The 17920-nt window shown below is 45.8% G+C and overlaps 1 protein-coding gene across 3 annotated transcripts in view; it reads right to left on the reverse strand.

Annotated features, from left to right (window-relative positions):
• Nucleotides 1–283: 283 nt before the first annotated feature.
• Nucleotides 284–17920, reverse strand: part of SLC25A1 (solute carrier family 25 member 1) — a 163658-nt gene continuing 146021 nt past the window's right edge. For all 3 annotated transcript variants that reach the window (XM_078667857.1, XM_078667858.1, XM_078667859.1), the window contains 5 exons: nt 14571–14655; nt 13271–13375; nt 10642–10757; nt 7822–7895; nt 284–4752 (listed from right to left, as the gene is read on the reverse strand). In XM_078667857.1, coding sequence (XP_078523983.1) covers nt 4638–4752; nt 7822–7895; nt 10642–10757; nt 13271–13375; nt 14571–14655 — 495 coding nt within the window. In that variant the 3' untranslated portion in view covers nt 284–4637. The remainder of the gene's footprint in view (nt 4753–7821; nt 7896–10641; nt 10758–13270; nt 13376–14570; nt 14656–17920) is intronic.

A 17920-nucleotide genomic window follows, 5' to 3' on the forward strand; every position in this document is an offset into this window, starting at 1 on the left:
TTCACGGCGCTGGGGGCCCTCGGGAAGATTAAGCGAGCTATTGCCCAGACTCACATGGTGCTGGGCTGACCTGCCACCGGTGATCGAACCGTGAACCCCGTGGTACGGAGTGAGGCACCCTGACCACTGCGCCACACCACCGATGCCAGCCATCCCTTCCGTTCGAGTATACACACAGCTTCTAGACACACAGCATCTAACTGATTTGCATCATACATTTTAAAGACCCCACCCCCTCGCCCCCAAACAATAAGTTAAATCAATCACACAGAGGAAGACAAAACATGGTTTATAAATATATATTTGCATACATGTCATATTGGCACAAAACCGGCCCGGAATCATCAGGAGCCTTTGGCACGAGTAATAGAATGCAGGGGCCAGAACATGTGCCCACATACAAACAGGACAAGACCAATATTCAAGTATGTTTATATAATCACCATATTAATGGCTCATTCATGAGGGGCGGGGCATGGAACATTTGAGTATTTTTCAGGCAGAACAGTCTTTTCTTAGGAAACATGAAACACCGAACATGGATAAAGGTCTCTTTAGGAGGTCATATTTTACAGTGACCATCATCCGCGCAAGCACAACCTCATTTCCGTCAGGATGTATGAACCACCAGCAAGACTGATCTGGTCTCCTAGCCGCTCACTATATCTAAAATTAAAAAATGGTTGTTTGGCCAAATACATGGGGAACAGCGTTTACAACGCAACTTTAACAACGCAGTACCTTTACGACGCAACCATTACAACGCAAGTCATTACAACGACTTGCGCTGGGGGAGCTCTAGGATAGGGAATAGTTTTAATTTACTATCCAACACCTTCCCTACTATCCACGGGGACTGGAGTTGAAATAGTAAATTAAACTATTCACTAACCAGCGCCCCCCAACGCAAGTCGTTGTAACGACTTGCGTTGTAAAAGTTGCGTCGTAAAGGCATGCGTTGTAAAGGCATGAGTTGTAACGACGTACATCCCAAATACATAGAGACTTCCCAGACAGAACCCTCCCTGCACCACAAAAGGGTTTGGAACCAGTGGGGGAGCATTTTTTTCTGGTCATCTGTGCCCACAATGATATCTGGGACTCTTAGTCTGTTGTGAGGAAATGCAGACAACAAGTCCCGGGAAATAGAAGACAACAAACAACAAATTGGATCAGGTGTCCTTCAAAGAAATTTCAATCCCATTTTCAAAACCCAGACTCAATAGATATGATTAATGAAAGTGTCACCAGATAGGCCACTTTATCTGACAATGGCGAATGCGGCTGATTCTTTTATGATATTTAATAAACTATTTCCTAACCCCACCCCTTATTTATTTTTTCTAAATCTCTAACACCAAGGAAATGCCTCAATAGACATCAGTGCCAAACCTGTGGTGTATTTTTTAGGTAAATATAACTCGCTTCCTCCACTAACTTAAAACATCTATCTCTAAGCATTCATAAATTATTTGCACCAGCCCTTCTCTGAAATGGAAGGGTTCTGTAACGCATCTTGTAAAAATGAAATTACAATCATTTGTTTCATTTGTAAAAAATGTAATATTTTCAACTTATTTTTTTATCCCCAGTGCAATGACATATTACGAGGCTAAGAAAAAGATAATTCCCTGGGATAGATGGCACAGGGTGAACTTAGATCTAGATATCCTAAAACTGAAAGATTTCAAAAGAATTTGGTTCAGATAATTGCACAGTTTGTTTCCCACATAGATGTGTCAAACAGCTAAAACTTAAACAAAAAAAACATTTATTTGGATAAAAGACCAGGTTCACCTGCAACCTACAAATGCTAAAGGTTTTTAAAAAAAGTAATATTCTCAAGGAATGTTGGCACAAAGTTTTCCACAATTCTACATTTTTTTAAATATTTTTTTTCTATGTATGATTGCACACAGGTAGCTGTGCTACCACCCCAATGTCACCAATAAAACAAAGAGCTTTAATAAAAGTCCAAAACAATATTTCATCTATGTACCGCCAACTTTAAAAAACACACTTCGAGGTTCCCTGTCTAGTTGTGGCTTTCCACAATACTAAATCGATCTCTTTTACCAGTCTTGATCAGGGAATCAGTATGAGAACTAAGGCTTCCTGGTTCCGTAACCACTAGATCGCATATTGTTCCTAAGGTACTGATAGTTTTGTCCCTTTAAGGGACTCAAGAATTGGTACAAGGCTTTTGTGAAGGCTGCAAGCATTCCATGACCATCGTTGTGAGACTTGTTATTTCACCCCCTTTGAATTGTTTCAAGCATAGTTCAATGAGATCTAGAAGCCGGAATACAGAATTACTCCCCAGTACCATTTTGTTTTAAGTAGCCAAAGGCCCCCAGTGGTATTTGGTACACAGGGCCCGATTCACAGAACTAACTTAAGACAAAATCCTAAACTTACTACTTTTGGTATTCACAGAAGATAGGATTTTGTCTTAAGTCTGTCTTAAGACAGACTTAAGACAGACTTAAGTTTGGAATCTGCCTTAAGTCTTTCTTAAGTCTGACTTAAGTTTGTCTTACGACAAACTTAAGACAAAATCCTAACTTCTGTGAATACCAAAAGTAGTAAGTTTAGGATTTTGTCTTATGTTAGTTCTGTGAATCGGCCCAACTGTTCTCTACACGATCTTTAGAGGTGGCTAAGCCAGGTGGGCGCTCTTGCTCCTTGTAGGCACAACACATTTATCCAGTCTTTAGCCTTCCTTTTACAGATCATTATGTGTGTCCACTTGGTTCTATTGAAGCAAAGGAAAGATATAGAATGGATTAAAGGGCCTATTATGATGTCAGTTGGAGTTCCCTCTGACTGACATCATTGCGGAATCGGGACCGACCGACCTCTGGTCATCGGTCCCGACCGCAGCATTAAGATGCAACCACACATGGTGCAGTCGCATTTGGGAGCTTGTACTAAGGCCGTAAACCTGCCACAGCACAAGCTCCCATAGGGAAATGGGAGGTTGTGATCATCCCTGCACCACGTGGGAGGCACCGCATGGAGCCTGCCACACAGTGCAGAGATGAGCAGAGGGGGCACCACAGATGCCCCCTTAGCCCCCAACCGGAGGCCGCAAAGAGAAGGGGCCCCTGCTAGGGTCCCCCAAACTCACTTTCCAACAGGCTTTCCATGTCAGAAAGCCCAGAATGGAAAGCCTGTGGGAAACCGAGCATATAAATCCCAACGGAGGAAACGCCGTCCATTGGGATTGCAGGCCGTCTCTGACTGGCCAATGGGCTCCTTGAGCCCGTTGGAAACCAGCCGGAATGACTGGCCGGTTTCAAATCTGACCGCCTACATTATAATTAGCTGGTCTGACTTGAAACCGACACTCTTGGTCAGAAAGCCTCCGACCTCTTTTTGGAGGGTTTCCGACCAAGATTGCAATAGACCCATCATGTGGCAACCCTTACAGCAAGATGACAACCCTCATTACAATATTGGTGGGACTGTCAGAGGAATAAAAAAATTAGGCATATTTTGCTTTTTAGTAATTCTGATGTCGACTGTCACATAAAAGAAACTGGCGGTGTCAGTACACTATAAGGTGACTGTTGTCTCATGGACTGAAAACGTCTTATTCTCAAAGAACAGGAAGGTTGAGAATACCACTAGAAATTTAGAGAACATTTGATTAAAACCGATAAAAACCAAAACTGATCCCTCACAATCATAAACACAGAATATTGCAAACAAATTTTGCCAAAGTGAAAAGCAGGACTAAATTTGCAGCAGATTCTCTTTGCTCTGATCACTGTTTAGCAAGGGTAAAAACAGTTGGAAATGAATTTTCTGCTTTGTCTGCATAGGAAATGCCCTTGCGTTTTCAAGTAAAATTAATATTCCTCACTCCAAAATGTTCAGATCATAACCCATGTATGGGTCTTTCTTCTAATGACATCATAAGATGTTAACATGCCCATGATGTCATCAGGAGATGAAGATATGTAGAACTCCACCGCTGCTTGTGACGGCAAGAACGTAGGATTAAGACACGCAGTTTGGTGAAAAATAAGAGAGTAGCTCTGGACTTAGAGCACTACAGCCCTGAATGGACTGCAGTGTCTCCTTAGAAGTGGGATGTCCAACGTGGGTCCAGGAGGGTCCAATTATTGCCAATTTTCCAGGATACCCACATTATATACACCTACAAACAATTAATATAAATACAACTCTTTTACATAGGCTGTGATTATCCTGATAACTTGGTGTGAATCTGGCCCTCCTGGACATACGATGGATACCCACGTCTCACAGAGTAGGCACCATTTTCACAGAGAGGCTTGGCAATAAATACATTTGGTCATTTTAAATGAAAGGCCGGCCTGGGCCGGCGCAGCTTCTTGTAAACATGGGCTAAAGGAGAAGAAATGGACCTTTGGCACACTCCCCTACTCCCCGGCAAGAGGCCTGATGCAGCCTTCTTGTCCATTGGTCATCGATATGTCCCTCCGGCTTTGTCGTCAGTAGATCCTCCGACTTATTATAAAAATGTTCCACATCTGTAACGCTGGAATGTCCCTCCACCATGTTCTTCGCCCTGTCCCTCTTCCATGTCGTCGAATATGTCCCTCCGCAGCGAACTTGCCCTTGGCGGAGCTGAGGGTTGCCCACCGTCTTCAGTCTGTCTTCCACACTTTGTTCAGGAATTTCACAACCTCATCGTAGATGATGAAGACAATGGCGACGTCCAGACACACACGCCCCAGACGCGGGACAGTGCCCTTGTAAAACCTGCAAAGAACAAAACATGAAGGTGAGCACCAGATTTTAATTAAAACTAAGGGTGGGCGTAGTTCGCGAAGTAGCGCTACGCGTAGCTACGCAAAGTGCACTACGCGAGCTACGCGTAGCACTACGCGAACTGCGTAGTAGCATGTTCGCACTGTGCAAGATGTCATTTTCAATGATTGCACAGTGAGGACAAGCATCCGGCACTGTGCAATCATTGAAAACAGCATCTTGCACAGTGCGAGCTGTACTTTTCTGCCGCTCGAGTAGATTTTTACTCGAGCTGCAGCTTTCTCAACGCGAACTGGTAGTTTCACATCGCGAGCGGTCGCGAGCATGCACGACCACTCAATGAGAAACCTGACCTCCCCGGGTTGAGAATCTCGCCGGGGGGTTTAATTTCCAAGCTCGCGATCGGCAACTTGATGTTGCTGATTGAGAACAAGGAAAAAGTCTCGCGAGGATGTCATTTTGCTTGTTCGCGGTTGCCAACATGACGTTGAGGACCGCGAGCAAGCAAAAAATGACCGCTGCACTACGCTACGCATGTTTGCACTGTGCTACGTGCAGTTTGCGTAGTGCGAAGTTGCACAATCTTCGCAAACTACGCGAGCGTAGCGTAGTGCTTTGCCCAGGGTTAATTAAAATGGAAACACCCTCTCAGAATGACTAAAAAAATCCACAACTAGCAGCATGAGCAGATAGGTCTGCAATCCTGAGTCAAGGCTGGATCCCACATGAGTAAGTGACAGTACAAATAGCCAACTTTCCTACTAGAAAAATTCACAAGCCACAGGGAAGATCAGGAACTCAATAACTTATTATACATGCACCCTGTCACTCTTCCTTGCACCCATGCATCTAATCATCCACCCACTGACTCATTGCTGTATTTATCCACCCACCACGCCAAAACAAAACACACACACAACACGGTCTCAGGGTTTAGAAGCAGAGGCCTCATGGGACATGCTGCAGATGAAATGAGCAGGAAGCAAGTGATCTACTAGGATTGTCTGAGGAGCTGCCATGCTCTCTTAAAAAACTAAACAAAACAGAAAGGAGAAGGAAAGAAATTAAACAAGACGTACAAAGTAGAAAATGGAAAACTGCACTGGTGGATGTGCACATGTGGTCTGGTAAGAATGACATCACTCACAGGACAATAGAGATAATGGCTGTGGTTGGCTGGCCAATTGCCCCATACTATATGATGTCATAATGGTAGTACAATGTGGCTGCCCTTCAAATCCTCACCAAAGCACCTATAAGCCTGCAAATGTATGTATATACATAATATATTTGTATTGCAAGAGCTTGCCTGGCAATTCCATAAGCAAAGCCAGACCTTCAAAGTACTTTAGTGCAGACAGGGCTAAATACTGTGCAGAAAACTACAAATATGCACAAAATTATACTTGGCAAAATATTATACACCCCCTCCCAAGAGAACCCAGCACAGATTATCACAGTGCAAATCTTCTGCCCCCTGGATTTGTCAGAGGGGGTAAACACCACAAAACCCTTGCCTACTTCGCAATCCCTGAAATTATGTCTAGCAAAATACCTGCCTACAGGCTCTAACATAAGTGATAACAATGCGCCTTTGCAGGCCGATTGTCTTTAACCCATGCTTTTCGAAATAAATCAGTCAGGCCTACTGCCTTTGTCGTACCATTTTATAATAAACAGGTCAGACCCAAGGCACTTGACATCTTTTTTTCCTGATGAACCAATCTGTCTGATAGTCTTGATCATTAGTTTGTTACCATAACAGACTCTGATTTTCAGCGGAAGCGCGCATTTTTTGCCCAATCAAAAGCTCGTATAGAAGGCGATCAGCATGCGCTCACTTCCTCACTGAATACTGCTTCTTGGGGCTCTTTTTCTTCTGCTCACATGCCTGGTGACAGCTGCACTGTCAAATCAGACCGAAAAACAAGTCATCCCATCCCTAAATCTTCTTGTCTACATCTGTTCTCCTAGGCACACCCTCCCTGCTCCTATCACCTTCCTTGCCCTCGTTCTCCCTTAATTTTTACTGTCTCCAATCCCTATCGTCATAGGGTGACCAGATTCTCAAAACAAAATAAACCGGGACAGGTCATGGACATAGAAGTAGAACTACAGTTTACACTGGTGGCTGGCTGCATCATGGTGCAGGCAGTAACCTCTGACTCCAGTGAGCAATGCACGGTCATGCTGGGGTTTGTACACACTGTTGTTTGGCATAATGACATTCTTCCTGCGTAGTAGAAAGAGAAGGGAAATCCTGAGAGAAAATGTCTCTCTTTAAAGGATTTCCCTTCTCACAATAACCTCATCTGGAGTGACCTCACGCCGTAACTTCTCCGGTAGTGAGAAGTGAGCATGCGCACATCTTTTTAAAACCAGTGCAGATGCTCAACTCAGCCATTACTCAAAAACTGGATATTTCTGTGCTCATCCCAGCCACTACCCAAAAACAGGGAAATGTATTCAGTTTGGAAGAAAGTGTCATGACACCGGGACACTTCACGAAAAACCAGGACCATCCAGGGAAAATCGGGACTTCTGATCAGGGGCGGCTCAAGGATCATGGCGGCCCTGGGCAGGGAATGTAGGTAGGGGGCCCCGGAGCTCAGGAAGGGGGTCAGGCTGTTTGGAAGAGGAACAATGCCGGAGGCCGCCAAATCCCTGCCACTGGGACCGCCACGCAAATATGTATCCATCCTCGGAGGATTATTATATTAAGCATATATATTGGTGTGGCAGCCCCTGGGGTTTGGCGGCCCTGCGCAGGTGCACAGCTTGCACATGCCTAAGGCCGGCCCTGGTCTGATCACCCTATTTCTTCACCATGCTCCCTACTATCCATCTCCGTCCTACCCTTGCGGTTCTTGGCCCGCGCTCTCCGCGCACTTTGCACCTTTTGTCTCCTCACGGACCTCCCTTGTTGCCCCTTTCTCGCTCTACTTGCCTCGTCTGCCCCTGGGACTAAGCCTTGCCTTCATTACTCCTGCATCGCATTCCCTGCTTCTCCATCACCCAAGCAGGCACCATATCTGCCCCTTTGGAAACTGCTAGACTCACGCTTTTGGTCCTTCATATTTCATGATCTTGTACGCACAGTCCCACGTGCTCTTGTACTTATGCGACTCAAGACCCTGGGTGGAAAAGCACAAAAAAGAGCACATTAGAAATGCCTAGAATCACACAGTGTGGTTGCAGAATAAGTGTGCCAGACAGTCCAGCTGCATATCCCTCTCTGTCTGGAGCATATTTGTAAGGGTACCAAGTACCAGGAGACCGTGGGAGTGACCTGTTCGCCTGACTCCAATTGGGTCTATAGGCCTCAGTGCTGGGGTACAGACTAGCACAGTGGTCTTAAGACTTTTTAGTGCCGCACCCCCCTCCCATTGCAAAACAAAAACATCGCCCCCCTTCAATTTTTTCACAATTTTTCTATTAAACCGGCAATGTTTAAATATGTCTAGACTTATTTAAACATTGCAGGTAAGCTCTGTACCATTTTAAAAATTTAATAAAATATATGATTGCTAAACAATACTCTTCGGGACAGGCCGGCCTTACTAACGTGTAAAAGTATCCACGGTGTAATTATTAGAAGTGAGGATGGGGGTTTTGAAGACTTTTTGGAGTCCCTTCCCTTTTGACACCTTCTCCCAGCCAGGATATAAATGGTAAAAGATGTCAGTGATGGCCCATTACAAAGTGGCTTACTGCGCCTCATTTTTTACACTGAAAACAAAGCACTGTTATCAACATAATGCTTATTTTGGCTAGAGCTTGGTGCCCCCCCCCCTGGGATTACTTGAGGCTCCCCAGTTTGAAGACCCCTGGCCTAGTGGTTAGTTGATATCACAGGAAGAGGAGGAGACTGCCATGGATATGTTGCAGATGAATGTGATTGGTCAGGTGTATGAGGGGGAGTGGCCTGAGTTCTGCAGGGTCTGAGAGTCATCTAAATGGATGTGTCCGTCGGAGTCTGAGTCTGCAGAGTGGACAGCTGCCAAGGCCAAATGCAGCATGCCTACTGGGTGTTACCCAGGGAAACCTTGCCTGCCAAGAATCCCCTAAGGAGGGACCCCAAAAAGTAGGGGAGGTCGGCTTCAGGTCCTCGGGACTTAGGCGCACCTAAGGTTCTCTCTTGCAGGGCGCAGGGCGGCTGGAGGCAGGTGTGTCTTTTGAGGTTGGATTTCATCTTACCGGGCCCCTCGTGGTTAGGTTGGTCTCCGTGCAGAGGCTGCAGGCGACATCGGGGAGTCCTGGATGGGGTAAGCCCAAGATGTACTCGGGTTCTGGGGGAACTCGCTGGGACTGGTGGGCCACCCAGATTCGGGCCGTAGGCATCAGGTGCAGTGGTGGTTCCAGGTTTTGGGTTTCTTTGTCCTCAGCAGGCTTGGAGTCTGTCTTGGGAGTTTCTTTTAAACAGAGCTACTGTGTGGGAATATGTCTTCTTAGTTCAGGGCTGCCCCTTAAATACTATATTCAGGGGGAGTTTAGGGGTCTCGAGGTCAGTAGCCAATGAGCTACTGACCTTAGGGAGACTACACCCTTGGTGTGCTGTGGGGGAGTGGACACAATCCCTAATCCTGATTGGAGAGTGCCTGCCATCTGCTAGATGGCGAGCACTAAAAAATGGGCTTCACCTCGCCTCCCCTACCTGAGGGGTGGGGTTAGCAGAGGTGGGCACACCTTCTGGGCTGTGCTAATTTTTCCTGCCTTTCTTCCCACCGAAAAGGAGGGGAGACAGGAAGGGGACATGCTCCTGATAGCAGAAGATGTTGGGGAATGCGTTACAAAGGTGGCAATGCCTTTGAAGCTCCCCTGCCACAGATGGCTCTTCCTGGCCTGGGGAAGGTGTGACCACCTCCGCCCAGGAAAGGCTTTGTTTCTGGGCTCAGGGAGCGAATGCTCCCACCCCAGGAGTCCAGAAACATGTCTCGTGGTGGCAGGATGGTGTGTAGCAGTCAGGGAACTCACCAGAGGCTGGTCGTTTGTCAGGGGACATCCCTAAGATGCCCTTTGAGTACACTGTATAATAAATCACGCACTGGCAATCAGCGTGGGTTTATTATGCTGAGAAGTTTGCTACCAAACGTTCCAGAATTCAGTAAAGCCAATATGATGTTGTGGAATTAGTAATGATAAACTTGCAGATCATATACTCTTGTATGGCTTTATTGAACTTACAATGTCTTAGAATGAACTTAGACACTGTAGGGGTACAGTGCTCATGCAATTGTATACTCGCCAGTGGTATAGCGCACACAGGAAGAGGGGTGTCTTACATATACCACGGGCAGTGGGTTGCAGGCATGGCACACAGGAATGTGTGCCATGTTAGCTCTTCACTTTTCTCTACACCAAAACATGCAGCCTGCAAAGGCAGCGTGTGTGTGTGTGTAAAGGCACAGGGCCTCTAAGGGTGGCACAATATGTGCTGCAGCCCTTAGCGGCCTTCCCTGGTCACAGTGCCCTTGGTACCCAGGGTACCTTTAACAAGGGAATTACATGTGGCCAGAGAGGTGCCAATTGGGGGTAGAAAGGAACCGTTTTGGGAAAGAACACCGGCCCTGGGAACCTGCTTGGCAGGGACACAGGGCACATCAAGCCAAAGTGCTTCAGAAATCTGGCAAAAAGTGTGGGGGGGTTACTGCAACAGAAACCAAGCTTCCTACACACCCACTTAAGGGGCATGGAAGGCCCTAGGGAGGAACATACAGTACAAGAGGGCAGAGCACTCACTGAAGGCACATCAATGGCCCTAGGGAGGAACACACAGTAAAAGAAGGCAGAGCATCCATCAAATGTCCAATAAGAACAAGACTCCTATGCTTAGTACAAGAGCACGTCCTGCCAACTGCAGCTGGCACCGCACCCACCCACCTGCATCCTGGTCTTCACCACATCCAGCGGAGTGTTCCCAAACACGCTCGCAGCTCCCGCTGTGGCTCCAAAGAGCCCTGTGACAAGGGGGTTCACGGCCTTGTTTGGATCGTCCCCTGAAAACAAGGAGATAGGGTTAGAAAAAATGACTTTGCTTTGCAAAATATTCGGATCTGTTATCAAGCTGGCAAACCAAAGATCTTCAAATCGAAATAAAAAATGGACAAAAGAAAGGAGAAAGAGAAGAGAGAAAAAAGCAAAGAGGGAGAGCAAGAGGAAGAGAAGACAAAAAAGGTAAGATAGTGTAAGGAGAGATGGAGATAAAGGTAAAACAAAGAAGGCAGAAGAAGAAAACAAAGATACAATGACAAAACAATGGAAACGAGAGAGCACAAAGGCATGGCCAATGATAGAGGACCCGTGTGAGCACCTCCACAGCGTGTGTATTCCAAAGTGGGCCTCGAAACAGGTCTCTATCGGGCTCTGTTTTGTGCCCTGGCACAGGCGGTCCATTTTTTTCCGGACTGCAGTGACAGCAGGCACATCGATGTGCGCCTGCTCACACTGCTCACTTCTCACTAGTGGAGAAGGTACAGCATGACGTCATGACAGGTGAGCATTGTAGAGGAAGAGAAATCCTTTAAAGATAGTCATTTTCTCTCTGGATTTCCCTTCTCTTTTTGAAACTCAGGACCAGCAACATTGTTGTGCTGTCACCAGGGCTTTAGATGGAAACTTTTTCAATATTATATACAAGCCATAGTTGCTGCCGATTAACCTTATGCAACTAACAACCATTGACAAAGCCAATAGTCCTGACTTGTTGTAGGTATGATGTTACTTGTTGTATCATATATCTGGATGCTATGACAGAAACAGCAAAATACAAGTGGGGGCGGCACACTTTGCTAAGCACAGGTTTTTAGCTAACATGGTTTTAAGTCACGTCCTAATTACATTGGACACGCCCCTTTGAGAGACCCCCCCAGTTTTTTCATCCCACTTAAAGCCCAAAGCCCTGGGGATAAGCACTTATTTTAAAACATCAAGCATTAACGAAACCAAGAGAGGGAAAAATGGAGGGAACAGAATGACGGAGGAAGAGAAAGAAGGAAAACCCATCACAAAAGGAGGATACAGGAATTTTATTTTTATTTATTTATTTAGCTTATATAGCGCAACAGCTACCCAACAAAGGGTTTCCCGGCGCTATGATTCAGTAGTAAATGACAGGACCGGCAATTTAGATGTTGAATAGCCAAGTTTTTAAGGCCTTCCTGAATTTCGTATAGCTTGCCTCAGAGCGCAGTGCATGTGGCATAGTATTCCACAGTGAGGGGCCAAGGAAAGCAAAGGATTTTCCACCCATGCGTGATAGTTTTATTTTAGGAATAACAAAATTGTGGGCTGCAAGAGTGAGATAAATGGGCAGGGCGTGTCTGGCATGAGCTGCCTTTAGGCCTATGAGCCTTGGTATTCAGTGCGTTGACATTAGATTGTACCAATCGCGCGCTTTTGAGCAGAGCCCTGGGCACCGGCACGCTTTCTTTTACAAGTTAAGCACTGTAGCCACTCTTTGTGATTTATATAAATGTATTTTCACCCCAAATCCCATCGTCTGCGAGCAAAAATTCATATCAGTGAACCACAATACACGGATACACAAGTGAAAAAGGATCACTCATACAATCTGCTCACTGAGATGGGTTGTGGATATTTCAGGGTGGGGACACCAGCAAAAGGTGAACCACCACAGACGTGCAAGCAGTCTCTGTCCAACAAGGAAATTGAGATGGAAGATCCCCAAAATTGACTGGGAGTAGATGAATAAAATTCTTCACTTCCCAACAAAAGTCCAAAAAGTTTAAAGTGCAATTGCGTATGTGAATTTCATTTCCACGAGCAAAAACGCAAATCCGCAACACTTTCATACGTGGAAATGTATATGCTTTGGGAAAATCTTTGTTTTTAATTTTTCAGGAAAGCCAGAAATGAACACACAGTGTAGGTGTAAGCCTAAGAGTGTACCTTTAAATTCCGGCGTTGCATCTAGCAATTTTGTGAAGGGGACCCCCACTGGCTGTTGCTCACAAAAACACACACTTTCACTCAACAACCCCAATATATACCCACAACTGCTGAGCTATGGGTGTCTACCTCTTGTGCAGACACACAGACAAACACACAAACAGATGGTTTAAAGCCATGGACACCCAGATCTATACAACCAGTCAGTCATCGAAGACTGGCCTCTCCTCTCACCCAGGCTTCTCAGGACACTGGCCCTTCCTCAGGAGTTTGTCAACATCTGTAGACATATCCGATCGAGGGTTGCTACTGGCGTTCTTCACCCCTACAGGGTTACTGACTACCGGTATGTGCATGGTTTCTTCCACCATCTCTCTCCACATGGACTATTGCATTTTCCCTTATAGGTTCTTATAGACAACCCTCAGGTTACCGCAGGGCCATTAGTAGCACTTTATGAAAACCCTAAATAAAATTTAAAACATGTCTGTCTCGAGTATACACACTTCATCCCATATCTGTCCAGAGCCATGAACCCCCACAACTGGGGCTTGGGGTGTCAACCTCTAGTGCACAGACTGGAGCACACGCTTGTTCTTACCTTTGTACCAGTTCCGGAGAGAGGTCATGACGAAGAAGCGGATGGCCTGGTTGGATCCCTGCTTGAGGACTGTGGCGGTCAGGCCCTGGTAGGTGCCTTTTATACCTAGAGGAAGATGGAGAAAGTGAGATGTTAGCAGAAAACCAATGGCAACCAGTTTTGGGGACTAACAACAGAGGATGATCTCTCTGCTAGGACAGTAGAGAGGTGCCACGCTTCCTGTTCGCGAGATGTTTCCACCCAAAGGTTGGTCCTGGAGTGGTTATCTCCTGTAGTCGATCAAGTGCTCATGCGCAGGTATAGACCAGATGTTCCCAACCTTTTCTATGCCCCGCACCCCTAGGAAATGTTTGATTAATGTTCGCACCCCCTGCGCCTAGTCTTGCTGGATTCCTATTATGCATACAGTACATACTTTCCCTCCTTGTTGCACCCCCTGTAATGCCATCTTGTACCCCCTGGTGGCGTGGGCACATCAGGTTGGGAACCCCTGCTATAGAGGTTCTCCACTCTGGGGGTGTGGTACCACCTACCAGAGAGGACTGGAGTGATTGGTTCCTTTGAGCACAGCATGGCCAATCAGCCGGAGCACCTTCCAAAGTTCTAGGACTTCCAATCTGATGCCTTCACGGGGTGAGTGACATCACACCGTGTAGAGCTGACATCTTCACAGGATTGAGTCTAACTGGAGAAGACCCTTCATAGAATAGGTGGGGTGTGCACCTCTCCTGCTGGGGCGGGGGCACCCCCTTTGTTTAAGTAATCCCAACTTTCATGCTCCATCTCAGCCAATGTCTCTAGCCCTGGAATTTTGGAGATCTTGCACAACTGGCACAGTAGACGTCTTTGTACTTGGACCTAACATGTGAAACTGAAATCTTTGCAGGTAAGTCAGGTATGCAAGTGGAAACGTGAGTGATCTGCATAGTGCAGGTTCAAATCCCAACAAGGTTGGCTCAGCCTTTCATCTTTCTGAGGTCAGTAAGATACCAATTATGATTACACAGTAATAATTGTACATAATAATGTTCTACATAAAGCGCTTTGGATAAAAATGTTAGATAAAGAACAGAGTATTATTTTGGAGCATTCAAAGGTTCATGACTCCTTACTGGGGGGCAGAGCAACAAGTGTGAATACATCCAGTGTGCTGTGATGCAAAGCTTAGTGTCACCCAACCCACTGTAGAAAATCAATTGCACAATGACTGTTGACCCCATCAGGTGTGCAATAAAGGTTTTCTTATCTCACCCCCTTTCGAAACTCATGCATTTCGCCAGGAAGGTGCCCAAGGCCTCACCTTGTTCACGTATGATCTCCCTCACGCCATGGAAGAAGCCTCGATATCGCGGTTTCGCTGAGCACTGGTCATGTATAAACTTCACCTGCAAGTAGAAACAGCAGAAATATCTTTATGACTCTGTGCAGTTTCACCAAACTGAAGGAGAGGTTCTGAGCCACAAATTAACGCCATTCTGTAACACGAATAACACTGTTCCCAGGTATTCTGAACACATCACTTTCAAGAGCCTGTGGCAGAATCATTTACAAGCTCTGAAAAGGCTTGGGACAGACTCAGGGAAGTAATGTTAGTGTGACAACAAAGCTAGAGCTGAAGATAGCTTTTACACTGATGTTGCTACAGACGTGGAAATTAATAAATATAATGGCCCTGGCAATCTTTATTCAACTCGAAATGTAGCAGAGCGCATATTCCATGAATGAGCAGCTCATCCGTACAGATTTTCCTATGTATTTCGGTACTTGCAGTCCTGTTTATGCCAGATTAAAACAACAACTACCATAATATAAAGAAAATACCTTGAGTGGAGGAACTGTTCACGCATGGAACTGAAAGAGCTCTGTTATTGTCAAGATTTGTCTCTTATATGTTTGCCCCTTTGTTCACTTGCTTGGACATCCAAAATGGGGGCCTTTGTGGCCCAGTGCCAGGCATCCTACTGGTTGAGTTGCGCACTATACAAATACACATAACATAACTCCCCGGCTGCATATTTACATTTTCCAGCTACGGACCCTGACATGGTCTGCCTCTAGGGGACACTTCATCTTTTGCTATTATTTAGATCCAGGTGAAATTTGTAAAATCTCTTAATTTAGTTTTATACAGAATTTGTCAAACTTTGTGGGCCTCATTTACCATATTGTGACACACAGCAGCGTAGCAAGCCTTCCTGCTGTGCTAGTCAAAATAAAAAGGCAGGAATTCGCCATATCTACAAGATACTGTGCATTCCTGTGCATCTCCCCTGCACTGGCGCACAAACAGCAGCCGTGCACCAATGCAGACACGCTTGCGCCATGGTCCGAGTGTGCCTGCATTGCAAGGATAATTGTTGTTGTGCAGGAAGGGACACCTTCCTACACAACAACATTCATTAAAGGCATTTAGGGGCATATTACCGAGGAGTGCGTTGGAAAACGCACAATGCACATTCCCGTATCGCCGGCTATCGCCGGATTTCATCGCCGTTTTAGCGCGCAATTATCAATGCGCATCAGGTAGGCGAATAGAAATGCGCCGATAGTCGGCGATATGGCACATTAGCGCATGAAATCAAACGTTGTTTTCACGCGCTAATGTGGGCCTTGATAATATGGGGGGGTGGATTCAGCTTTATGATCCACACCCCCATGTTATCAATGCCTAACGCCTGGTCCGAGCAGGCGTTGGGAGACCTGCGATAAATGAGTTTATCGCAGGTCTTTTCCTCCCATCGCCTTCCTTGGTAATAGGGTGTTCCCACCTCCAACCACATTATTCATGTGGTTGGACGTGGGAACGCTCACTTTGCATGTCATTAGCGATGTTTATCGCTGACATGCAAAGTGGGCTTGGGTCAGGCTTTAAAATGCCCTTGTTAATAGGGCTCTAGCAGTATCGCCGCTTTCTCGGCACAATGCGCCGAGAAAGTGGCGATACTTGCCCTTGGTAAAATGCCCCTTAGCTCCTTCTATATATGCTGAAGAATGCAGCACACATAGAAAGAGCAAAAAACGTGGAAAAATAAAAGTATTTCTCCACATTGCACCTCCTTGTACCTCTCCTGAGGAGGCATGGGATTCTGACGAATTCCGAGGTTTACGATACTTTGTAAATCTGGCAATGTGTCAGGGTCCATGGATGTTGTGTGGGAACACCCACAGCAACACCCAAGGAAAGCACCTTTCACGCAGAGTAATGCATGAAAGGGGCACATATTTACAAGGCTATGAACAGTCACACAGGGTGACTTTACGTGGCCTTGTAAATATAAGCTGGCACACTGCGCCACTGGTGCGTCAAAAAAGTGACCTTGTAAATAAGCCCCTGTGTTGTGAAATTTCGGGTAACAGTTTTCTCACCCTCCACCATACTATCTATGAGGGTTTTGTTTCTATCTCCCATTCCTGCACTGTAGAAAAACCCTTCCACTTGTTGTACTCATCACTCACCACCAGAGGGCGCCCAACGTCAATCAAGAACCCGCAGGTGTTTCTGGAGTGCTTTTCAGCAGTGGAACAGAAAGTCTATTTACATAGATATTGACGGGTAGGGTGAATGAGTTTTCCAGCCCAGGTACGAGAGTGGTAGACATAGAAGAGGGTATTATACATAGCTTGAACTCGACCCAAAGGTATTCGAATGCTTTACATGAGCACCAGTTACATTACACATTACACTCGTTTTTGGTAGGCACAGGTAGATTAAGTGATTTGCCTAGAACCTCGAACCTGGTTCCCTAGTTGTAGCTCTGGCCATTATGCCACATCCTTGTACCATCTTAAGCAGTGCAAGTCTTTGAGCAACATCTTTGTTTTCCGAGGATTTATTGTCCAAAGTTTACGGTTATGTAGCATAGACCACTTGTGGGTGGGGTCTACCTAGAATGTCCATACAATCTGCAAGATATTCGCATCGTTTTGATATGTGTCATCCCAAGAAAATGCTAAATGTTATGCTCCAATGTGCAGAATCCCATTTGGTAACTTTCAGAGGTCAAAGGGGCATATTACTGATGAAGCAGAGTTTCGCATCGCGACGTGCTTTAGTCATGAAACCTCGCTCATGTATAATAAAGTAATAATTTGTACGTCTTACTAATATATTTTTCATATCCGACCAAAGTAGATGAAGCTTGCTTATGTGTATTTCTAATACAAATTAATTTGAGTCCTTAAAATGGCCGCCGCTTTTATATAGCTTCTGCGCATGCGTCAGTCACACTCACGTGTCCTGACGTGTCTGCAGGTTTGGAGGGGAAAAGGATGCGCATGCGTAATACATAGCTTGTACTGCTCGTGCAGTTGCTCTTGTGCCTGTGCATATGTAGCTAACATTTAAACTGCATAGTATATTTTTATAGTGATAAGTTGAAAGTACAAAACCAATGATGTGTTTTCATACCGTTATTTCCATGTATTAATTTGTTCTCGCTTACTTTTCATGTACCGCGGGAAATGGGGGTCTGACTGAGCCGAAAGCCATCTTGGAGGTCCTTTCTGCGCATGACCGTCCGCCTGGGGAGAAGTCAACCTTGGCTGGTGGAACTTAGCCAGCTGGCAGGGATGGGCAAGATGCTCCTGAGAAACTGACCTGCGAACTCAGCAGGACGGAGTCATGTGTCCCTATTCTGAAACAATGTAAAT

Source organism: Lissotriton helveticus, chromosome 11 (genome assembly GCF_964261635.1).
Source record: "Lissotriton helveticus chromosome 11, aLisHel1.1, whole genome shotgun sequence".
Classification (NCBI taxonomy): Eukaryota; Metazoa; Chordata; class Amphibia; order Caudata; family Salamandridae; genus Lissotriton; species Lissotriton helveticus.